The sequence below is a fragment of the Strigops habroptila genome, chromosome 2 (assembly GCF_004027225.2).
Source record: "Strigops habroptila isolate Jane chromosome 2, bStrHab1.2.pri, whole genome shotgun sequence".
Lineage (NCBI taxonomy): Eukaryota > Metazoa > Chordata > Aves > Psittaciformes > Psittacidae > Strigops > Strigops habroptila.
Genome location: NC_044278.2, coordinates 71,268,466 through 71,293,959, shown reverse-complemented (window position 1 = coordinate 71,293,959; position 25,494 = coordinate 71,268,466). Strand labels below are relative to the sequence as shown.

Below are 25,494 nucleotides of genomic sequence, written 5' to 3'. Positions count from 1 at the left end.
AACGATTAAGAAAAAATACTATCAAATCAGAAGTCTTAAAACCTGACTATGCAGGACACTGCTTTAAGAGACCTTCTACCAGCAATACACATAACTCAGGAACACTACAGAACTTTTCTCATTAACAGCTACTTAACAGAAGAACTCCATAGCAAGGTGGAAATTTAATGTCTCGCAGTACCACCGCAACTATTATTCTGACTTCATAACAACCATTTTAGAGACCCTGAAGTAAAAAATACTTCAGAGCTAAAAAAAAAATATCTGATTTTTATCCTGCTAAACTTAACATAAATAGTAGTAGGGCCTGTAACTCTCAGAATCAATGCTTTATTCTGCATACGCAAGTGATAAAAACTGTACAGATAAAAAGAACAACCTAAATCTTTCCAAATAGCTTAGAGTAGTAAGACAGAAACATAAAAAATGAATGTGAAAATAATAAAAGGGTGAAAAGGAGAAGACAAAGCTGGCCCAACATTAGCAAGGAAGTAAAAGCAAAAGGTAAGCTTTACTGATAGCTCTTTTGGTAACAAGAAAGCAATGCATTAAAGAATTGTTAGCTAGCTCCTTGTCTACGCACGACTCTCGAAAATGCAAGATTCTAGCAAGACTTTAAAGTGTGATGGGCAACCCTTGAAAAGCACACCTCAGGAATTTGAGGTAACAAACGTAAACCTCTCCTACGGGAAGGTGTCCCTGCCAATGGCAGGGGGTTGGAACTAGGTGATCTTTCAGGTCCCTTCCAGACAAAACCATTCTATGATTCTATGATAAAAGTACCCATGAAAGACATCTCTCCATTTTGAGTTCAGTCATTTGTTCAATGTGTTCACAGCTTCACAAAGTTTTATGCAAGTTTTTCTAAATATTAAGTGCCAAGGACCCACTAAAAAGAAATACTTCACTGTCTGAAAGTAAATGGATACTATTTACCATTCTACATGATGTAGGAATGTTCTTACATGACCTCAAGGTTGTAATATTTTCTATCACATAATTTCATGCATCTTTATTCTTACCTGGAAGTATATGTAGCTACGTAGTACTGCATATCAGGGGGAAAAAGCAAACTTTTCACATGTTCACAATGTTAACATTCATGAATGATAAATGAATAGGAAGAAACAGAGTATTGTCATTCTTATTATTGCTGCTTATATATCAGATCACTATGATACGTATATAAAAATATCCTATAAAATGAATTATCAAAATGTTGCCATGACATATATCAGATGTTACACTGTCTACATCTGATGACCTTCTGTAAAAATCTACCTCAGATTAACCTTTCCAACTGGAAATAGTGAGGGGAAAAAAGAAAAAAAAAAAAAAGAAGCAGGTTATAAACTAGAAAATGAGAGAAATTTCCAGAGGAATGGGATATTCACTTTTTATGGTCTAAGGAACACCTCCATTTGAAGGGGTTCAATATTTACATTTTAGTATCATAACTATAGTTTTAAAGTTTTTATACAGCCTTCTCAAACTACATTTGCATAATTAAAAAATGGTTCTTTTCATATCTAAACTGTGTGAAATTAAAAAAAATTAAATACTACTATTATAATGATCACATATCTATCTAAAGTGATTAAGAAATATCTTTTCATTTCCTGTTTTTTCTATTTTTCTTCAGACCAGTTTTTTTTGACGCAGCAGGTTAAGCATGATTAGAATATTAAGAAAATATATTTTGTTTACTGTTTTATGCAATGCCCCTTTGATTTAAGTTTGTTGTCAATGCAGACCTACTAACTTTAAATTATTTAAATATTTGAAATCTGTCGTGCTAAAAATAAGATGCTAGAATAGCTTATTAGAAGAAATCATACAGGAACTGAAATTCACCTTTTAATAATTCTAGAGTCTTCTCATACTTTTACCCATAAAAATCCATAAAAATAAAATGTTTGAAGAGTAGGTAAATTATGCTCTAATGCCACAAATACAAAGTGGGAGTTGGAGTGGGATGTAACAATTTAATGACTTTTTAAATCAGTGATTTAAATGTCACCTGGCATACTTCGAACTGACTTTTTCCTGTCCTTTAAAGAACAGAACTGGCCTTACAGTTCAACATTATATTTCCTCTATCTTCTAATGGAAAGTGGCATTTTCTGATTGCTAATCTAAGTGTAAACTTGAACCTTACTATGTAATAATAATTACGTTTCAGGCATTTGAAAAGTTACTTTTCTTCCTTGAAATGAGAGGTTACAAAGGTACTTTTTCCATTACAGTGTAGATTTTCTTTAAAAGAAAATCAGTGATGACAATGAAACATGGTGGCAATTAAACAACAGTTGTAAAATGTGAAAGCACACTGAGTTAAGAAGCCTGTTCAGCATCATATTTAATTCAGTAATTTAAGCAAATATTGCTGATAGGATTACATGAAGGTCTTACTAAATATAAAGAAAAGCATTGCTCAATTACAATACAATTAGCTTAGAGGAAGAGCAGTTTTTAATATTAGTACAGAGGAAATGCTGATCATTTATTTAATAATGATCCTAACCTTTTATTAAGTAATCTGTTATGGGAGACAGGTTTTCCCCATTAAGAACACTGGTGTACAGTGGCTGGGGCCCAATCTTGTTAGCAATGTTGTGCTTAGAATTAATTTGTGTGGATCCTCCATGAAATTTATTAATAGAATTTTGCCTCTTCGTGCTGTGAGTAGATCTGCTATTAATTCAACAGAATTCTCCACCTGGGAAAATACCATTCCAGCCAGGAGGACTAGGCATCCAACCATACGTGCCTGTAGGATTAGGATGCCTTCGTGGCATCTTCTGCATTAGACAGGAAATATTTAAGAGACAAATCATAAGCTCTCCCAGGAGTTCTTTTCTACTCAATGAAATTGCCTGGAATCCATCTAGCAAGCTGTAAAACATGAATATACGACTGCAGGATTTGGGTATAAATCTGTATTACTGTCATTAAATTCAAATGCAAACATAAAAACAGTATTTGAAAAACAAGCTTAAGTATCATACCTGGCTCTTATTGGGAAGTTCTGAGCTATGTCTTTCATGATCTTTAAGGCATCATAAACAGGGGTAGACATAATTTGAGCAGCTGCTTGAAAACTAAGATCTGGGGGTAAAAAAAGCAAACCACCATCACTGAAAATATCACTCTCAATCAATACTGCCTACGATCAGGAAATTGTTCCATATACACACTCTCACTATTAGCATTTTTATGCTTCAATTATACATTGTAAAATATTATGAAGTAACATTATTAAGGTCAAAAAAGCATTTAAAAGTTGGAAATACCAAATTCAGGCTTTTCTACAAGAAATCTGCTGGGCCATCTTGACCATATACATTGTACATGTCATTTCTAAGTTTACAGTAACATAGTGAAAAAAACCACACAATTCATCACGTGGTATTATGACAGCATCATAAGGGTATCATGCTCAAACCTATATACACACCAACCCACAGACACCCATAACTGTAGTAGAGATCTTTCCAACTCCAGGACTTCACAAGGCTTTCAGAGAACAGATACATTAAATGTAAAAGGCTGTATTGAGCATGTGAGTTGTACAATTTTCAAGAGTTGCAGCAATTTCACAGGAAGAGAATATGGAGACTCACGAAAGAAAGGCCAATCTATGGTCAAATTTCAGTTCTTCTAAGTGCCTAGCACAATTTTTAAAGTGATCTCATTTTTCTTTCTATGCTTTTTCTCTGAATGATGTAAATTTTCACATATCAGGACAGTTTATAATCCATTTGCCTATCCACTGGAAAAACAATGATGCAATTCAGTTAGGCTTCTCTGGTTCCTAACCTGTGTGTGACAAATCTTGACACATGAGATTAGGGAAAATCCACTTTTGCTACCAGTAGGGTAAGGCAATAATATACCAGGTGCTTCCATGTACTTTGGATACCTCAGGGTTATGGTGTTTTTTCCTTATGATCTTCTAGTTAAGACACTGGAGCAGAAACTGAAGGCCTCAGGTTATTCAGTTTGAGGAAAGCTGATACCATATATAGTACAAACTGCTGGGCAGAAAGTAATAGAGGATGCTGCCTAGATTAACTTCACACCATCTTTATGATGCAATTTGGAATTAAAAAAAAAAGGGGCTGAAGAAAAGCGAATAGCACACATTCCTAGTTTAGGCTGGTTAGGTACGCCTTGGCTGGAAGAAAAAGTGAGCCTGAGAGTTGGAATGTTAACTTGGTATTTCTTAATACTTTTAACAAAAAGTATAAAGAGATGACCATTTTCAAAAAGAACATTTCAGATCCCTTTCAACAGCCACATAAGCTGTGATCAGGTGAAGTAATACCCAATTGCTGTTGTTACTATAGATAGCGATCTTTCACCTGCTAAATACTTACGACATTCACTTAAAATCCTTCATAACTTGTTAGTCATTTCTAATTTATGCTGACCAGCTAGAGTACAAATACTCTAATCCCATTGAGGTAAACTGACATGTCTTTTTACCTTCTTGCTTATCTCTGGTCAGGGACTGTCACTTACAGACCTCCCTTTGCGGCACCCTAACACAGCTGAGAGAGCAGCGTAGGACACTTTGGTGAAAAGATGATCCTGAGCTTAAAACTGATCACAGAGTATGCTTTGAAATCTAAGGAAGCACTAGAGATCAAGAGGCTGTTCACACAGATAAAAGAATGCACTATTAAAGGGAATACCACATTGGTACTCTGTGCATCATTTTTCACTATGAATAGTAAAGCTAATTACCTATTTAAAACATAAAGGCTCTTGAAAGACAACTCGTGAATGTATGTATAAGTAAGGTATTTATAAATGGTCATTTATAAATAGAAATATGCCCCATAGGTGAAGGGAGTTTTGGATAAATTTAGTTACATTTCTACTTGGAAGCTAATTAAAGGAAATCAAAGAGTAGCTGAGCCACTACTCAGCCACTGTAATTAGTCATTAAGAATGAACTAGCAGGAATAAGACTAACAAAACAACTGCTCCGTACAAAGAGAGGGCTGAAGACCCCCTGCCTGAAAAGGCCCTAAATGTACTTCTCACAAGCCAGTACCAGTCTTCCTGGATCTGAACAAACAGCATCCGAACACTCTCAACACCTATCCATGACACTGCAGAAAAGGCCATCACTAAATAGAGCACTAAACCTTGCATAGGCTTTCGTGAAGATAGACACCAAAAGGATCAAAGTTTCACAGCTGCTTCTGTTTGAACATCAACAGAGTGATATTCAATCATGTAAAAAACAATTTAAATAGACAAAAAGAGAATTATCTTTTATTTGCACAGTACATTTCTTAGAACTGAAATGCAATTTTTTTAAAATAGTTTTTTGGACCAAGATAAATTCTGCAGCTGAAGCGGAGTTCATTGATAAAAGACTGTAAGTGAACTACAATGATCTCAAATAGCTAGTTTCAGACTGGACACTGCTAACAAGCTCTGTTATAGTGAGGGTCCCAAAAAAAATCCTGAACTTCAGATGACTGTCTCCTTCACTGCACTACTATTATAGTAGTGTAGACAAATCAGTTTTAAACAGGTTGTCCCCTAAAACTGAAGAATGTAACAGGCAAAATTTAGTTGCCTAAACTTAAGCGTTATGACATTTTGATACTTTAGGGGCATATTTTAGAGTGATGCATAATTCTATTCAAGCTACAAAATGTCCTGCAGGTCATCACACAGAAGCTGTTTAGAAATCAACTTATACATATTTGTTCTCCTTTTCCACAGGAAAGCTTTTAAAAGCATGTTTTTCCATTTGATGTTGTATTTTAAAAAAAAAAAAAAAAGTATCAACGTGAACTCCAGTACACTGATAAAAGTTAGAATTTATAAAGAAAATAAACTGTCTCAACCTGCATTTTGTCTTAACGCAATAGTCACGTCAAAATTATACTTTTTGCCTGACCTCACAAAAAAATATCTGGAACTAAACTGAATATCTGAGATAAAACATCAGGCAGAAAAATAACTCCTGTCTTTAAAATCAGTAAAGCTAGTTATGACGCTCCATCTAATAAAATTACTTCAGTGCTCCTTTAATTTCTAGCATATAATACTAGGACAAGACAGCAACACAGTCGTCTTTAATATTTGAGATAATACTGCCTTTTTATGAAACCATATGTCTCTTTCTAAAAGAAGCTTTTATCATAATGCTGATACAACATAATAAAGGAAAATTAAAGAGAGCACTGTGTTAATAAAAAAAAAAATGCAATACATACCCTGTAGCTCCCAAACCTTCAGTGGTTCCATGTTGTCTGTAGTTTCAATTAGATGTTTTTTAAACTCTTTCAGATTATTTTTCAGATCAGGATGCATCTGTCTATGATAAACCATATTTTTTAAAAAAAATAACATCAATGACGTACATCAATATCTGCTTTTATCCATTGGATTGCTCACAGCTAATACTATATTCTTAAGGTAACAAGCAAGAATTAAAATTTTAACTCATTATTACGACAAAAATGAGGATTTGGGGTGAGAAGAGATGATTTCTGAAGACTAAAAACCAGTTAATTACAAGGAGGAGTTCAGTGTTTTGTAGTGTTCTGTCTCAAACCCTGTCACATAAATTTTGATGGAATAAATGAACTTAAAGATTAAATAGCATTAACATAAAATAGAAGTGTGTTAATACTGTGTATATAATCAGTATAGTTGCTTTACTATAGAATAATGTATAACTAACTGTATACTAACTGTACTATAAACTGTAACTGTACAGTTTGTTGTGTTACCTACAAAGGATGTAGGCGAGACAATGCTGAGAACATCTTTTATAAACTACTATCACTGACAAAATCCAGCTACTGAGCATACAAATCACTAGTCACAAATCACTGAAGAAGAGCATGGTGCCCAGTGAAAACTAAAGTCATTTCCAACATAAATCTCACTTCTACTAAAAAAACCTAAATATTTTTGGTTCAGGTTCCAGAAACAAAAGTAGAAGTTTAATTATAACTTTTATCAACTCACTTTAATTTGCCAAAGAGAAATCCTTGAACATCACTTTCCTCCTCCTCCTCATCTTCATCTTCCTTTGTCTCATTTGCTCCTGAATGCGTAGCACATATAGACAATATAAACCAAAAAATTACTGATGTTTTATGTTCTTATGAATTATAGAATGGTTAACAGAAACATACAATCAGAAAGTTGCCGTTCTGACATGTAATTTCAATTAGATTTATACTTATGCATTCATATTTTGGCATCAGAATGAATCACTTTACAGAACTTATCAACATTCAAATTAATGTTTAAATATAATTAATCCAATGGTTTCATTTTTTACATAAATGAAATTGATATGGTTAAATAGTTCACTTCCCAAAATAGCCACTTCTCAGTTTGATTAAGTGGTAAGGTATAACTCTTATCAGCCAACTACTACTAAATTTATGCTTGAAAAGCATGATGACTTTAGAGTACTTGAATCTCCAGCTAGCATTTCATATAAGCCAGAGATCAGCTTCCTTCCCTTAAAGAAAATCAACTATTTTTGACTTGATTCAAAGGGTATTAAACCTTAGCCTTACCAAGGAGAGTTAGCTAACTTTCTCTATATCCTGTAAATGTCCATGCAAAGTAATTTCTCTGTATCAAAATTCTATAGCTACCATTTTCTGTGGTAAATGGCCCATTTCAACATGCAGTAACATACAATGGTACTAAATTCTGTGATCCTGCACATCTTTCCAACAGACGACTGTGAAAGTATTTCCACACAAATTCACAAAAAAACCCCTCACCCCTGAAACACTGATTTGCAGATACTGTAGTAATTAGCAGATAAGATATGTCAACAAACATAAAGTACATAAAGAACAAAGGTTAAACAATCTTGTACTTATTGAAAGGAAGAAGAATGGATTACGTTTTGAAGAGCCATAGAAAACAACAATTAGAGGTTAGGTAATGAACTATATATTCTAAGCACAACTGTTTACAAATGCTTACACATATTTTGATCTCTTAGTTCCTAATGCTTGAGACTTCCTTCTCTAAGAAGAAATAAAGTATTTCAAAACATAACTGACTTTATAACCGAAGATTATAACACGTTTCAATAGTATCTCCAATGAGATATTATAAAGCAAGCCCACCACATACCTTTGAGCTGTGTGTCATCTACTGCTTTATATTCTGTGCTCTTTACTGCAAGTTCTACACCATATCCAGATAAATACATTTTTCTGGAACTTGGTTTCTGTTTGATATTATTTTAACAGAACAAAAAATGTAACTTAAAAAACTGTATTTATAGGAGATTAACAATATCTAATACTGTAACTTTAAAAAGTTATGGCAGTCATAAGTTAAATTCATCTTTCAGTTTATGATTCAAAATACTAAATGCTACACAAAACAAATTATAAGAACCAAGTAAGACAAATTGACAGTCCATTGAGAAGGTGTGTAACAGAGAGTAAGGACCTCCTGCAGACCGCAAAAAGGCCGTGTCAAAACGGCAGTCTCTTCACATAGTATTAGAAGTACTAGAACAGTCCTTCAGGACAAGGAGTAATGGCTTCAAGTTGAAAGAAGGTACATTTAGTTATTAGAAAAAAAATCTTCACTATGATAAGTGGCACAGGTTGCCCAGAGAAGCTGTGGCTGCCCCATCCCTGGCAGCATTCAAGGCCAGGCTGGATGGGACCTTGATCAACCTGGTCTACCCTGCCCATGGCAGGGGGGTTGCACCTAGATGATCTTTAAGTTCCCTTCCAACCCAAACCATTCTACGATTAGAGGCAGACTTTGTAGCACCCTATACAATTATTGATGCCTTACAATTAATATTTTACATTGTTATTAATTTCTTCGTAATTTTGCCAGACTTTCAGGATGTCAGGAGGAAATGCTCTATTTCTGCATCAGACCAATTATTTAAAAAAGTTTTTATGAAAGAATTAATCACTTTCTGCAAGGAGGATTAAGAAAATGTATTAAAGTATCACAACTAAAACCAGGTTGCTACTTATTAAAAACAAATAACAAGTATTTCTAGCTGTGTAGTGGAAGTTTGACATTCAATAGCATAATCACTCAGGCCACAGTTATTTCCAAAAATGTGCCCTAATTTGCCCAAAATATATGAAAGGCCCCTTTCCAAAACACAATTTGCACATGCGTGGCAGCAATTTCTTCAAAGCCTTTCACCTTTAGCTTGCGATTTGTAAGAATCCTTCTGTGTTAAGAATCCTCCAGCCCACAACTGAAAACCCAGCAGGGCTGGAGGTTTTCCCAGTTGGTCCTCTAAGCAAATCTATGCAGAGAGAGCACTGCACGCAGTGATACTGCGAAAAAAAAACCAAAAAAACCCCAAAAAACCAAACAGCAGAAAGACCGTACGTCTTCTGCTCTCAATGCTCCCCCTTCTGGTATTTAATGTAAAAAAGGAGGGAGAATTGTCTCAGTGGGAGCCAAGAATAAAAACGCAGGTTGTGAGGAAGGTAGAAAAGAGAAGAGCAGTCTTGAGGAGAGAGAGGAAAAAGCCCAGGAAGGAAGGTAATCCGCATTGCGGGGGGGACCACGGTGCATAAACTGGTCAGAGCAAGGAGATTGTAGGTATTTAATTAAAATAAGAGTGCACAAAGGAACATAAAGTTCAGTAAAAACTGTACCACACACAATTCAGAATTTAAGACTGGTTTCCTCAAATTCTCTATTTCATTACTGTAAGCAAATAACTCAAAATCATCTGCAAACTATGGATCTCATGTCCCTGAAATATCTGTATTAGCCACACTATTTAAGAGCTGTACTTCGAATACAAATTACTAAAACCTTCCAGTAACCAAAACTGTAGACCATGTAGTTCCATGTACTGGTATTTGTCTTGTTTTGTTTCAGAGAGAAAAGTAAGTTAAGAAAAGCATTCTGAAACATTATGTTTAAAATACTGACACTGTGCAATGCAAGCATCAAAAAACTGGTCAATGATGTTGACTGTGATGGCCTGTACTGTACTACAATGAACACAGATTATACCAAGAACATAGAAAATTAAAGTACAATTAATCGTTTTTAAACTTTATTTTATATCCTATGTCCCATTTTTCTAATTCTTGTTACTAGTATGTTCAGTCTCCTGCACCAAGATTCATCCAAGATCTCCATACAACATACAAAATCTAGACATACAATGCAAAAAGAGATACTTCAAGACCAATTAGTGATGCAAACAGTGCCTGCATGCAGGATTAGGTAATATTATAATGTTTTATTAGCTTCAAAGTTTGTATTAGGTGAATCACTTCAACGAGAAAGTTTTAAAATAAGAATATATATTGCATACGATTTAGGCAAATGCAAAAGCAAATGTAGAAAATGTGTTCTGCCAAAACCCAAGCAAAATAAACACAGAATACTAACAGTTCACTGAACCAATGTTAATTGGAATTGCATACCTGAATATAATGCCGGAGAACATAAACAATTTCCTCCTTTTGTGCCTTCTCAGACAAAATCCGGTGGAATTTGACAAAGTCTTTCGTACCCATTTCTGCATAAAGAACAACCACTGGGCCATCCTCTTTGAGAGTTGGGAATTTATGATCTCCCTTAAAAAGATATGGTCTTGGTCTGGTTTTAAAAGAAAGAATTGTGATACCATACATTCAGGAAAAAGAATGAAAACAGCGGCAGTTTTTCTACTTCGTAATTGAAAAATCTAATAAGGGCTAAAAATACACAAGCCATGTTAAAATCAGCACAAAATAATCATGATTGCTCACAAACTAACTTAGAACACCAAATTTGCAAATTAAAGTCTAAGAAACTGAAAAATCAGCATCAACCATAAATAATTTCATATATTTTATCCAATCGCAACATAAAGAGCAAATGAAAAGCATAACACTTGGAGATTTGTGCAACAATCAGTTACAGCTTGAAGCTTTTAATTTAAATGATTCATTACATCTATTAGAGATGTACAAAGCAATCAGTGAGTAACTGAGTAGCAGAAGGATAATCAGTGAAGTTTGAGACAGCTGCTAACACATATGGAAACTAACTGGGGTTATATTTCTTTAACACCATCAAGCTCTGTTAATCTACCTAATTTTGCAAATTTTGACTACCTACTGTCCTCATTGAAAGCCATGACTAGAAAAGTTATGCTTTCTATATCTGCAATGATTTCTTAGATGACTGCAAACATCTTTTGACTAAAACCTGGTGTCATGGTTTAAAAGCACCTAAGTACCATGCAGCCACTTCCTCACTCACAACCCCAGTGGGGATGGGGAGGAGAATCAGAAAAAGGTAAAACCCATGGGTTGAGATAAGAACAGCTTAATAATTGAAATAAAGTAAAATATTGTAATAACAGTATTAATTAGTAGGAAAAAAAAATAAAAAAAGATAAATAAAAAGAGAAAGGAAAAAAGCCCAAGAAGGACAAGTAATGCACACGACAACTGCTCACCACCCACTGACCGATGCCCAGCCTGTGCCTGAGGAGAGATTGGCACCTCTCAGTCAATCCCTGCTGGTTTATACACTGGGCATGACGTGCTGTAGTATGGAATACCCCTTTGGCTAGCTTGGGTCAGATGTCCTGTCTCTGCTTCCTCCCGGCTTCCCGTGCCCCTCCTCACTGGCAGAGTGTGTGAAACTGAAAAGTCCTTGGTCAGGGCAAGTGCTACTGAGCAACACCTAAAACATCAGTGTGTAATGAGCATTGTTCTCAGACTAAAGCCAAAACACAGCACTGTACCAGCTACTAGGAAGAAATTAACTCTACCCCAGCCAGAGCCAGGACATTTAGGAAAGATGGAAAAGGAACACAGGATACGGTTGAATAATTTACTCAAGGTGATAATTTTCGATGAGTACACTTTTTCAAAGTTGCCTTTGTATAGTCGCACTTGGAAGACCAGTAAACTTCCTTCAAACCTCCCTGAGACAAGTTCAGAAACGTTCAACCAACACACACTACAGAAATGCGTGTAGTAGACGCTCACTGAAAAGTCACACTGGAAAGGCATGAGCAGAACACAACTTAAGAACATCTTCAATATAAAATCATGGAATAATTTACACTGCAAAGGACCTTTGGAGGTCATCTGCTCCAAACCCTCACTCAAAGCAGAGACAATTTGTATCAGGTTTCTCAGGGGCTTAACATCAACATCCTACATAGATTGGTAAATATGCAATTAAAGATCACATCTGTAAGGCAGAGACAAAAGAAGGGGCCTGGTTTGAGAATCAACTTGGGTGCATGTAGCCATGCATCACAGAAGTATCAGACAAGCTTTCCTACTATCATCACAGGACAAGGCAGACAAAGTAGGTGTCATCAGGGAGCCTGAAACAACACTTGAATGAGTAAGCTCTGTTCAAGAACTGATCCAGAGTTGCCACAGTGAAAGCATACATATGGGATGTGACTTGTGCAACTTCCTTCTCATATGCAGAGAGACTGCCATAGTCGCTTATAGAGAGCTGAAAACCTAAATCAAGGAAGCTTCTCTTTTCTTAACTAGTTACCTAGGTATAGCATAAGAATGACTCCTGCTCTCAAAAGATGGGTACAAAGTGCTGCCAGGATTTTCTTGAACACTGACAGTCCCAAAGGAAGCATTTTATGCTATCATGAACACACTTCACTAAAGATAATTAAGTGCTGCACTGAAATAACACTCTATAGGGCTACCATAATGACCTTGGATTGGAGAATTAAAGCGTTCAGCCCTTATAAATCCAAGATAAGCCTCTGTTCTCTGTTTCTCTTCAACATTGAAGAGTAAGGAGAAGAAACTGATAGAGTTGAAAGCTAGTTCCTGCTATAAGAGATTCAATCTCATGAGAAGGCTGCCTGAAAGGGAAGGAACAGCAGCTGGGCAGACAAAAACAAAAAAGGACTAAAAAACCCCTAAACACGTATGTGAAGCTCACCACTCACTAACCAGTTACTAGGGTAGTACAGGCAACTATACACTTGCTTACATAGTTGCCAAGATGGGATTCAGAAGGAATGTGATGGACAGAAGACAGCAGACATGCATACTGACAAACCTTCTGAGGCACTGACAGTTTTGAGCAAAATGTGACTCCTATCAGTGCTTCCGCTCTTGGCAGCAAAAGCCCTGTAAAACTTAGTGTTGTGTTTTGGACAGTTCGCATGATAAGCAATCTCAACCATTTAACAACAGATCTTCTTTTGACATATCCAGAGCCCTTGAGCAGCCCATTCCACCTCCACACAAAATACTTCCAATTAGAACCATGCAATCCATTGCAATAACATCACAGTAGCTGCTGCATAAAGGACTGGATGAAGCAAAACCTTGATCTTGACATGCAAACTATTACGGCTCTCCTGAGTCCAAAGTGCCTGAGACTTCCTGGATCTCAAGTTGAGCTGACGGATCTGCACAAAATAATGCTGCAGTCTCTTCTTTCTCTTTCAGTGAGATCTGAAACTGTTATCCCTAAACCCAGAACATTTCTAGTGTCCTCCTCTGATATGGGGAACTTTAGGACACAACTGAAAGCCTAGCTTAAGTTGGCCTGGCTTAAGTGGAAGTCATGACAGACAGAAGACAGAAAAACAAAAAGTGAAACACAAAGGAAAACTGTTTCAAAGGAAAAAGGGAATCAATAAAACAAAAATATCTCTTTTCATAAAAGCCACAGAGGAAAAGAATACTGGTTTAGAGGAATCAGCAGTAAGATGGCACACTCTCATATATCAGTTGTTCACCATATTGAAAAGGAAGAACAAGAGCAGAGCCCTATCTATATCACCTAGGCTAAACGTCTCCAGCACAAGTGAAACACATCTGCTACCCAGACTACCACTGGAAATAATAATGGAAACAATTATCTGAAGGTGAACATGTTTTTCTCAAAGTCTAGATCTGGGAACTGTAAATATCTGAGCTACTTTTGGGGGGGGGAGCAGAGGAAATTTATCAAGATTTTGCCCCTGCAGCTCTGAAGGTTGGAATATGAGTGGTGCACACAAAACAATTCAAAACAGAAGAACAATTTCACAGAAAGAACTTCAGCTTTGTTGCGAGTTCTTGAAGTTAATGATTTCTAACTCTTTCAATTCTGAATACTTCAGGGTTCTATTGTTTAGTATTGTGATTTTTCAGAATCTTGTAAATTTGGGGATAGTATCTCCAGAAAGGAGAATGTGCTGAATCCAGTTAATGGCTTTAGAATAGTGATAAAATGTTAAGGTCTCATGATGCCTTAATATATGACCAGAAGAATTCAACATCATTTTAAAGGGCAAAATACAGTACAAATAATTTATGTTAGAATCTAAGAGACATGTTAGGCAGAATGTAATAGTCAAAAATAGGACATTGCAAACTAGAAGTGAAGTGTTTTTGCAAAAACCACAATTATTGAATAAGTAAAAGACAATGATTTAGTAGGTTGTAATTCTGTCAGTGGACTTAGAAAATACCACAAGTAACTCCTGTAGCACACAAAATTGTTTTCAGAAGCAACCAGCCCTAAAGAGACAAATTTATAGGTTTTCACTTTTTTTTCCCCAGTTTATATTTGATGGAAAGCAAAATCCAAGAAATATGCCCTACTATATCACCTTCCAATTCTACATATCTCCATGAAGTGGTTGACGGTATGGACACTAATGTATATTATGGTGACTTTGAGCACTGCAGAAAAAAAACCCAACTCACCAACCAAAAAAATGTGACACAGGTCTTGAAAAAATACAAATTATCAAATTTTTAAAATAGAAATTAAACATTTTGCTTTCATTATTTTATTATTTGTTATTTTGATAGGTTCTACATATTTTACTTCATGATATAAATTCATTCTGGACTGATGCTTGTTTCCACAGGACAAAGGCTGCAAAAATGCTTGATAGGTGCAAAGTCTAGCACAAGATGAGGAAAGATTATGCCAACTGAGGTAGACTCCTCTACCAAGCCCTTACAATCCAGCAGCACTGACTACGTAGGAAGGTCTGTCAGCAGAAGTACTGTCTCAGACGCATCAAAAGATAAGTTTGTACAGAAAGTATACTAACTCAAACTTGACTATGCCACACCAGGAAATATGAAAATACCCATGTAGTTAAGAGGAGGAAAGCTCTATGATTTTAAAACCCTACTTTGATTCAGAAAAGGAGGCTCAGGGGATACCTTATCACTCTACAACTACCCGAAAGAAGGTTGTAGCGAGGTGGATGTCAGTCTCTTCTCCCTAGTTACAACTACAGAATGAGAGGAAGCGGCCTCAAGCTGTACCAGGGGAGGTTTAGACTGGATATTAGGAAAAATTTCTTCACCAAAAGGGTTGCCAAGCATTGGAACAGGCTGCCCAGGGAAGTGATTGAGTTGCCATCCCTGGTGGTGTTTGGGGGACATGTGGATGTGGCACTCAGGGACATAGTTTAGTGGTGGACTTGGCAGTGCCAGGTTCACAGTCAGACTCCATCTTAAAGGTCTTTTCCAAACTAAATGATTCTATGATAATTGATGAATTCTCATAACAGTAAGTGTTTAAAATATTTCAAAACCAAAAGTAAATCTTAAAATAACATATACTCTAAATGGGTAAGTCTTTAAATATCCAGTAAACTGGGATTTTTGGGCTTGGCATTATCAAGTAGAACACAAAACTTCAAAATACTACAAGTATATATGCAATAATACATTTTCAACTTCAGTAATCTATTTTTCCTCTTAAAACAAATCATTAAATTTACCTCTTAGTAGCCTTCTTCAGCAGCTTTTTTATTTCATTAGTCTTACAGGTGTGCTTCTCATGGATAACCACAAATGCACTGCAGCCTTCTGGTGGATGTTCATCAGCTGCAATCTAATATGTCAACAATTATACTCAACCAGAACGCTCTGATTGCACTTCAGGTTAAACTCACATCCCTTTGATTAAAATAACTGATCAGCTGTCATTGAGTTGTGTTTCTAATTAAGCTCATTCAAAATTGGCTACATGTGGAAAATATTAGAAGATTAAGACCTTATAACCTTTGTGAGATGTAGTCTATCAAATGCAGTCTATCAAATGCAGTCATACTCCAGAAAATTTAAGTCCATTTATGTTCTGTAAAGACAGAGCTGAGAAACCACCAAAAGCTGAAATCATATGCTGTGCTCTGAGGTATTTTTCATTTTAGTCACTATGAGCAATCATGTTGATGTACAAAGATTTGACTGTTAACCAAAAAATCCCAAACAATCAACACCAATTTTGGTTCTCTCTCCCTCCCACTTCACCCTCCTGCCTTTTTTTTTTTTAATTTTTAACTTTATTCAGCTATTCCCATGTAAAGTGGGAATCATATGACTGCATTATCAATGACTCTAGATTCACAAGATGAAAGATAAAAATTAAAAGCTACTAGCCTGAGATGATTATATTCCTCCAGAGAACACCTGAAAAACCCCCTAACTTTATTACAGCTTATTACCTTTTAGAAATATGGATTTCTCACTTTATCTTGAAGGTGGCATTGCTAAAAGGAGGAGGAGCAGTTTTAGGCTACAGGAACAGTGAAATTATGTCTTCACACTTCTTCACTAACAAACAAGGTACTTGACTACTCTATATTTCAACTTTTCAAATACTAAAATAATGAGAGGTATGAGATGTCCACTAAGTAAAAAATATAAATTACTTGAAGCTACAGGAAAATTCCTACTTTGAAAATGTCTTTTGAAAAGCAATGCTTTTCAAAATTCTCACAACCTGAGTTTTAACAGTGAACAATTCCAAAAATTCTGCCCTGAAAATAATGCTATCCATACAATTAAACATGTATATTTGCATCTATCAATATAACCAGCTTATTAAGCATCACTTTTATAAATGGTTCACATTTGATTCCAAATACTGTTGGCATATATTTTACAGAACCGTAATAATGAACATTCTCTACTCTACAGCCAAAATACCACATAAAATCATGAACCAAATATATCATATAATATAGTCACCTGCTGAAACATCTGAACAGTTGGAGAATATGCCCGTATCGAAAGTGCGAACTTCAGTAGATTGATTTGCAAATTGGATAAAAATTGTCCTGCTTTCTTCAGGATTAAATTGTAATAGGAATGCTCTGAATCTGTTGAATTAAAAGTAATAAAAAAGACAAACTTTTAGTATTTAGCCATAAATAATGTGGCATATCTACCCATGATACATAACAGACAAATATTATATTAGCACTGCTTGGAAGTTAAGTGTCTTGAATGTTATCCACTGATAATTGTTTCCTTAACTACCAATTTGAAAGGCCAAATGCAACATAAATACAACAAAAGTAAACACAAAAGCACTAGTTAACATCTAAATCATTTTTAGCAATATAAAAATCCACTCAAGACAATAATGTGTCTCTGCAGACCCATACAGAAAGTCTTGAACAGAACTTACTGATTTATCTTTGTCAAGCTTATGCTAGCCTTTTAATGCAGATTCTGAAAGTTGCTTACTTTCAAACAGTATTATCTCACAAATTGTTTCCTCACATTTAGTCTTGGAACACTCCAGCCATGCAACTTACATAAATAAAAATCTTCTAAAGGTGACATTCTTTAGGCTACTCTCACATAGCCTATTTCTTCCTTAAAGATACATGATAAACAAGAGTATGAGTGTGGATGTAACAAGTGAAGCGGCTTCCCTCCTCCATGCGTATCTGCCTTCTCAAGGCCAAAATTAGGACTCTGAGTAACAAGGAAGGTGGATGGTGTTTGGAAATAACAGAAGTGATAATAAAGAACATTGGTTGAATATAAGAGAAATAACTAGCGTTCATTTCTTCTTTTAGAGGCAAATTCGAGTGAATATTCTCATGTAGCCCTTGGACGGTGAGGCAAAGAAGCCTAATTAGAAGGAGGCTGTAATACAGTTTCATCAGGTTGTGAAAAAGAGCTGTATCTGTTTAAGGAATAATGCTCACCAAAATTTTAAATTGAGCTGTATACACTGTACAATATGATATTCTTGAAAGCAAATTAGTCAGAGAACCAAAGCTGTGACTATATCAAGCATTGCGCACCATCCCTGTTCTAGAGATTGCTCTCCCATAGGAGGAACAGTTGAAACAGGCATGAAACAGTCCAGAACTGCCAATTTATGCCTCCCCAAATCTATGTAGTCAGCATGTATTTTAATTGATAGATACTACCAGGAAACTGCAGTGATTCAAGATCTTTTTCACATGTAATTCAAATATTCTCCTATAAAGGTGAAAATTTGCAGCAAAGGGAAAGTGAGCTGTGGGGATGAACCATCTAGCTGTCCAGCTTGAATTTATCTGTGTTCTTAGGTCAACACCTTATTCTAAGATGCTCCTGTTGTGAAAGGGGAATGATCGTCCCAGTAGGAAACCCCTTCAGGGGTCCAAAGTGGCACAAAATTTTTACACAGCATGAAAATAGTTTCCCGTGATTTAACCTGTGAGAATTTACCTGCCTCAGCTGCTGGAGATCTCAGAAGTACTCATATCAAATGATAAGCGTAGCAACTAAAATTTCATTCCCGCACCATGGCCTAGGTTCCAGCAAAACATGAGACAATGTACAATAGCCATGCAGGCCGTAGTTCTGGAAATATCCATTAACTGCTCCCAGCAGTTCTGTATACAATTTTCATAACTAAGCATTTCCTATCCTGTCACTTTCCTCTTTGCAATCCCTAACCTTCTCTTGTTCTTAAAGCCTCCAGGATCTCCCTTCTGCCTTTTCTTCCTTCTTAAAACTGATTCTTTAGAAAGGCTGAGTTTGCTGTAATTCACTAGAAAAACTCTAATCAACGATTATGAAAGGGTATCATCTGCATTCCAGAAAGCTGCCTTTCCATAAATTGTATATGATCATTACTGTCTAACATTACATTCAATGGATGAAAACCCCATCTCTTCTGTATTTTCTAAACCTACATATAGCCCTGGCAGAACTAAAATAAGATAAATTTGTCTTCACGCATTCCAAGCAGTGAATGTAAAAGATCTGGGAGTGGCAAATACTTCCAGATTGAAACTTCTTTCCAATAACTATACTTTGAAGTTTTCTTCAGATTATCTCCACAAAAATAATCATAGAATACCAGGCTGGAAGGTACCTCAAGGATCATCTGGTCCGGCCTTTCCAGGCAAGCATGACCTAGACTACATGTCCCAGCACCCTGCCCAGTTGAATCTCAAAAGTGTCTAACATTGGGGAATAAAAATTGGATCTGAAATTTCTGCCTCTCCACTCAGCCCCAAATAACATTCTATTGAACACAATGAACAGCTATTAAATATACAATTCTAAAGATATCGCCTCAATAAAGTATTTTTACCACAAGTCTTTAAACTCTTTGGCTTACAAATTCCAGCTCTGCTTTCACTGTTGTATATAAAACAGCTGATATTTTTGCTCTACAAGATGACTAAGATGATGACTTTCATAAGCAAAGAAAAAGATAATCCATCACGTGCCTTCAAAAATGATAGTATAACATATTGACAAGGTTACATTTATCAAAACATGCATCTACTCCTTCTACTTCAACTTACATTAACATTGCTGGCTTCATTCAGGCTACAACTGTACTTTAAACTTCAATAAGATAAATTAATAGACATTAAATGCTCAGCAACCCACCTAATGCAAAAACAATTTTTTAAAGTTTATTACATACAGAACTACAGTTTCAGTTTTGCCAATTATTTTCACATAGTATTTGCTCCTTGAAACTTGGTAACTACTTGCCCTCCAGGCACATTTTAACATTGCACTCTATGCCAAAGAGCAGAAGTCATAGTAAATTTCTTTGGATGTTACAAGGAACCAGAGAAACAGATGTTTCTGGTCGTAAAATGCTTGCATGGTAGCATATTATCACTAACTTCATTAATGAAGTTGATTTAAAAATAAATAAATGAAACAACATTAAGAGGATACAGCTCCAGACATCTGAACACATGTATATGACCTACATATCCGTAAACTTCCATTCTAGCCAAGAGAGACATAGCCTAGCAGCCAACAAAACCTGAACAGCTATGTAGCTCATTCTAAAGCAGCCTAAATTTGTCAGTTGAATAGCCCTCTCAACTCCTGTAGCCAAATCGGTTAGATTGACTACAAGAACTGAACAGCTAGCTAAACAGACTCAAACATCAACATTTACTATCTATCTGTGATACAGATCTTTACTTTTCTTTTATGACCATCGTCACGATTTTTAATCTACCTGTGATGTGAGATACTGGTGCAGAGGTGTGTATCTGTATCTATAGATCAGCTAGAGAATTGGAGATTGCAGGTAACAGCAGTTCAAGCAATCACTGGCCAGTCAAATTCCTATGACATTTAAGCAAGATGCCAGCAGTGAGTCAATGCTTCATTTTATTGCATGATTATTATGGAAGTGCCATGCTTGTGAAACAAATTCCTCTTGAACCTTTAAGGTTGATACGTACATAAAAAATACTTATGTAATTTGGCTGTGAATAACGCATAGTCTTCTAGTTTGCAACAAATAATTTGCATGATTTTTGCATATACGTAATATACTGTTAGATTTTTTTTAGAGAAAATAGTTTCCCTATTAATATGTTTGTGTTGGGGTTTTTATTTATTTATTTATTTTGGAGGGTTTTTAAAAATGTATTTAAGAGGCTACTGAAAATTCAATATATGAACCACTTGGGAAGACAGTGAACACTCATGTTATAATTAGTTGGCAGGAAACTGGCTATTTACCTTCACTCTGTGTTCCTAAATCAACCTTTTGAAATATAAAAGCAGCAGCGCATTTAAAATACAATCTTCTGCATTTTGTAACTATGCTGGTTTTAATATGAAGTTTTTGTGGTTTTGATTTCTTTATAACATACATCAAAATACCATCATCTGCACTTCCAAATCTTCCACGAGCCTGGCAGAAAGTATATTGCATATTAAGTAGACTTACACAATGCTGTCTGTGCTACCTGAAGACCCCATTCTAATTTAATACAGTGTATCCTATAATTAACTTTCAGATGTTTTCCATATTGTATAACCTCAATGACGCCCAAGTTGATTTGAGTTCATATCAAAGAAAAATGCTGAAACACCCAAATATGTCACCCAACTAAATGCTTTACCAAATTCCATATCCACAGTTCCTACCAAATCCATTAAACTGTTACAAGTATCATAGCTAACCAGACCATCACTAGACTTAATTTGCTAAGGCTGAATATTTTAAATGAGCAAGTTAACGACAGATGTTGATCTGATTATTTTAAATTTAAAATAACAAGTTTTGAGAACTGATAAGCAACAGATTGGAAATCGCCCAAGGAATGATTTAAAAAAATAAAGACAGTGTATCTGATTTTTTAAGTCGCCTTTTAGCGTTAATATTTCATGACTCTTCTGAAATACTCAACAGTGGGTTGGGATACAAATCCATAATCCAATTCTCCTACAAACCCAATTTTCAGCTTCAGATGTAGTGATTTTTTACCGCCTATGAAAATGTTTCTACTTAAAAACAACGTTTTTAAATGTTCTTCTATTTAAATTCTATTGTGGTTCTATTTAAAAACGTTTTAAACTGTTCCCAGTTATCTATCCTACCTACTCTTGATATGATCCAGAGCAGAACTGAGAAGTCAATCACCCCAACCAATTTAATTTGCTCAAGTGTTGTTATTCCAGCCCTAATGCACTGTGAACATCCCTCTACATCAATGTGTCTTGACATACAACAGCTAAGACAGAACCCTTTCCACACCATCCAGAGAACCAACTTCTTCCCAGAACTATAGTGTTACACACCTGTACCACTGTACTACTCCAGTATTTCGGGATCAATATTCTTCACTCTAGCTGACCATTTTATTGTAAATGTCTAATGCAGATTTCCCTACTGAAAGTGACTTAACTATTGCTAGATAAGTATGATGCTATTTCATATTTAGTACATTGACTTCAGTAAGATACTCTTCAGTTAGAAGAATCAATATTGGTGTGATTTTTCTCATTAAAAACTACTTTCTTTTCCTGTAAAGCAGAATCTTTCCTTCTCATCCTGTTCATAAAGAACATTGGTCTGCTTGTATAATCCTACCCCAACTATGAATTGACTTTTAGGAAAACCACTTTGTCACAGAATTTTGAGTTGTCCTGCATTATAAACATAGGAGTCTTTTGGCCATAATGATAAAAATACACATCAATTGCTTCATACGCTTAATTAAAGTACTATTTTAGTGCATTCTCAAGGTTCCCCCCTACCAGCATTTAATACTTCATCGGCAAGATAGGCCATGCAAATCCTTCTGGTAATTTATTTATTCTCAGTCACACAGAGTTTATCCAAGTGAAGTAGGTAAAGCATGTAGCTAACAGCTAATTTCAACAGACATCTCTGTCACTAATAATAAATGTCACTAAAGCTTCAAATTCCTTGGAAAGTCGGCCCAAGCAGGCAGACAAGAGATGGCTGCTGATAAAAAACCCTGACACATCATCTAATACATCAGCCTTGTCTCAAGGTAATACCAGCTGCATCTAAACCACTCATAGAAAAACAACCCAAAAAAGTAATTCAAGTCAAAAGTGACTTATGGAGGTCACCTCATCCAAACTTTTACTTAGAGGACATCTAATTTCAATGCTAGATTAGGCTGCTCAGAGCCTTGTTCAGCAGAGTTTTGAGCATCTCCAAGAACAGATTCCACAGCCTCCTTCCAGAGGGGCAGCCTGTTCCAGTGTTTACCCAACCCCATGGCAGAAACACTTTCCCTAGTATCTAACTGAAATTTCCATGTTTCAACTTGTGCACATTGCTTTTTTTCATACCACTGTGTACCTTCATGAAAAGTCTGTTTTCATCTTCTCTATACCTTTCATTAGGAAGTTGAAGATACAAGGTCTCTCCTTACTCTCTCCGGTTGAGCAAAACCCAGTTCTCCCAGCCTTTCCTCAGAAGCCTGCTCCAGTTCCTCAACCATTGTGGCCATTCTCTCCTAGACTTGCTCCAGTATGACTTCTCTTTCTTTTAACAGGGAGCCCAAACCTGGGCCCAGTAGTCCAGAGGCTGTTTTACAAGTGGCATGTACAGAGGACTAACTAGTTTTCTTGACTTGCTGGCTACACTCTTGCTGACGCAGCCTAGCATGCAGTCAGCCTTCCGAGACATAAGAATTTAATGCAACTCACTGTTGAGAAGAATCTTTGGCTGTGTTTCTCAAAAAACCCCTTGCTTTCTAGTTAGTCAGTGCCCAGGTTGCACTGTTGCTGAGATTATCCCAACCCACATGCAGAAGTCTGTAAAATGCCTTTGCTGAACTTCCCAGTTTCTGTTGGCCTCTCTCTCTAGTCTGCCAAGGCTCCTCTAATGGCAGCTCTACCCTCCAGCTTCTCAACTTCTTCCCAGTTTTGTGTCATTCACAACCTTGTGGAGGGTGTAACTGTGCATTGACAAAGAACTTCAAGAGCATTAGTCAACAGAATTTGCATCAACAAATGCTACTAGCACCTGACCACCAGTAAAATTCCACACCTATTTCCATCTTCCATGTCCTCATTCCCCTAATGCAGAATGGCTCTGAGCAGCATTCACCACCCATGCCTACTGTTCTCAGTGGTTCTCTCTGAACTCAGAGATGAAAACTGAATCCCCAGTTTTCATCAGCTCACAGTAATTTTTTTCCCCCTTTCAAATTGATATCCCCCAACTATAATCAGTTCTTTGTACATCTCCTGCTTCTACTATATCCTTTCTGAAGAAATGAAAAGAAAAATACAGAGAGACAGTAATGTAGAACATCATGCTTTACTCAACACAAATGTGCATCATGGCATAGTAAGCAGCAAGATGATGTTTCTCATGTGGGTCCTTGTTCCTTTCCTAGTAATTTTTTGGGCGTTGCTGAGCACTAAAACATTCTCCCTGACCTATCCACATGGGCATCACAGTCTCTTTTTGATTTGTATTCAGTAAGTCACAATTGCTAATGCATGTTTTTCCTTAAGTCCTCCCTCCCATATACAGCTATGTTCTCACAACAAGGATCCAGTTCTGCCATCTCACTGCCATTTCCCGCATGATCTTTCTACAACTTGTTAGCTTTTGGCTATTAATGCAACATTCAACTTACCTGTAGTCTCTTTGAGTGGTACTGTTAGGTCCTCCCACTCATGCCTAAAGAGCTGTACTATTCTGAAGTAAAGAGCAAAATGAAATAGCCTCACCTTGTTTAGAAGCTTCTTTCACCTTGTTCATCTATTGACCTAATAAGTAAGTCTAATATTCACCAACCTGCTGTAAAGCCTGCTAGGTTTGCAAGTTTTTCATTACCTTCGGCATTTCCAGTAAACTGCTTTCCAAGGCATCTTCTGAGGTGGCTCACTTATGCCTTCTTTGCTGGATTTTGTGCTTTGTTCTTCTCTGCAAACTTAATATTCTTCTGTCTAATCATGCTGCGTGGTTTTGATCTTATTTTGACAGTGATAAACATTTATTCTGAAACATCAGTATTGACCATAGAAAACAGTCTCTATGCCACCTACAAGTACAAAACCTTTTTTTGGCCATTCATTTTTTCCTTTAGCTAGCATTCTCATTTTAGTTATTTGTAGGATTCTCTCCCCCTACAAACATCCATCTTACACAAAACATGAAGTCTGAACATCCTATAAGCTCTTGCTGAGTCACTTAAGAAGTATTTTTAATCTTTACACTTCTCTTCCATGTTGTAACAGTTCAGTCTATCTTGTTTTCCCTGCTTTTAGAACTCCTGTAGAGGTAGAGCTCTCAGGGGAAAATATGCTACAGCTTTCTGAAAGAAAACTACCTAGTTAGCAATAGTGGAAGAGTTAGGCTTTTCCTGACTGGAAGTAGTTAACGTGTTAGCTTGATGTTTAAAAGTTAGATATAGCGCAAGATAATGCTGTTTAACTTACCTCCTTGCTTATAAACCGTTAATTCTCGTACAGTTTCCAAGAACTGCCAAAACTTCTCATTACCATCTTCTGCAATAAATTCACTGTTTAAAAATAAAAATTAATTGTCTATAGGTTGCCTTTGTCCAAAGATGTACCACAGCAAAAACTTCAGTTGTTCAAAATAACAAATGCCCAGCAACAACCAAGTGTTAAGTACTCAATGACCATCTAACATCCCCGTAGCACAGAACAGTGAACAGGGGTGTATTTTGAACAAAATACTTCCAATCTGAACTCAACAATCAGAGCTGTGAAGCAAGCAAACTATCCTCTGATACAGAAATAAACACAATTTTGCACTTTATTTTTCCACAGATATTCCAATGTAGTTAGAAATTCAGTGCACAAACTTTATTTAATAGTGCCTAAATACAAAAACAATAACACACGCTCTCTCAAGTGATAGGTTTTAATTAAATTACAGGCTGTTATCAATGACAATGTCGATTTTGCTGTGCAGAGGAGATCTTCAATCTCTGGAACACTTTCAAAAATTGCTTAA

The 25,494-nt window shown here is 36.1% G+C and overlaps 1 protein-coding gene across 4 annotated transcripts in view; it reads right to left on the bottom strand.

Annotated features, from left to right (window-relative positions):
* The window catches only part of UGGT2 (UDP-glucose glycoprotein glucosyltransferase 2), an 82,765-nt gene that overhangs the window by 55,691 nt on the left and 1,580 nt on the right, over positions 1 to 25,494 (bottom strand). For all 4 annotated transcript variants that reach the window (XM_030477919.1, XM_030477921.1, XM_030477922.1 and 1 more), the window contains exons 2-9: positions 24,951 to 25,033; positions 16,989 to 17,119; positions 15,737 to 15,849; positions 10,440 to 10,614; positions 8,140 to 8,236; positions 7,003 to 7,081; positions 6,243 to 6,343; positions 3,009 to 3,108 (exon numbers count right to left, since the gene is read on the bottom strand). In XM_030477919.1, the coding sequence (XP_030333779.1) occupies positions 3,009 to 3,108; positions 6,243 to 6,343; positions 7,003 to 7,081; positions 8,140 to 8,236; positions 10,440 to 10,614; positions 15,737 to 15,849; positions 16,989 to 17,119; positions 24,951 to 25,033 (879 nt within the window). The remainder of the gene's footprint in view (positions 1 to 3,008; positions 3,109 to 6,242; positions 6,344 to 7,002; positions 7,082 to 8,139; positions 8,237 to 10,439; positions 10,615 to 15,736; positions 15,850 to 16,988; positions 17,120 to 24,950; positions 25,034 to 25,494) is intronic.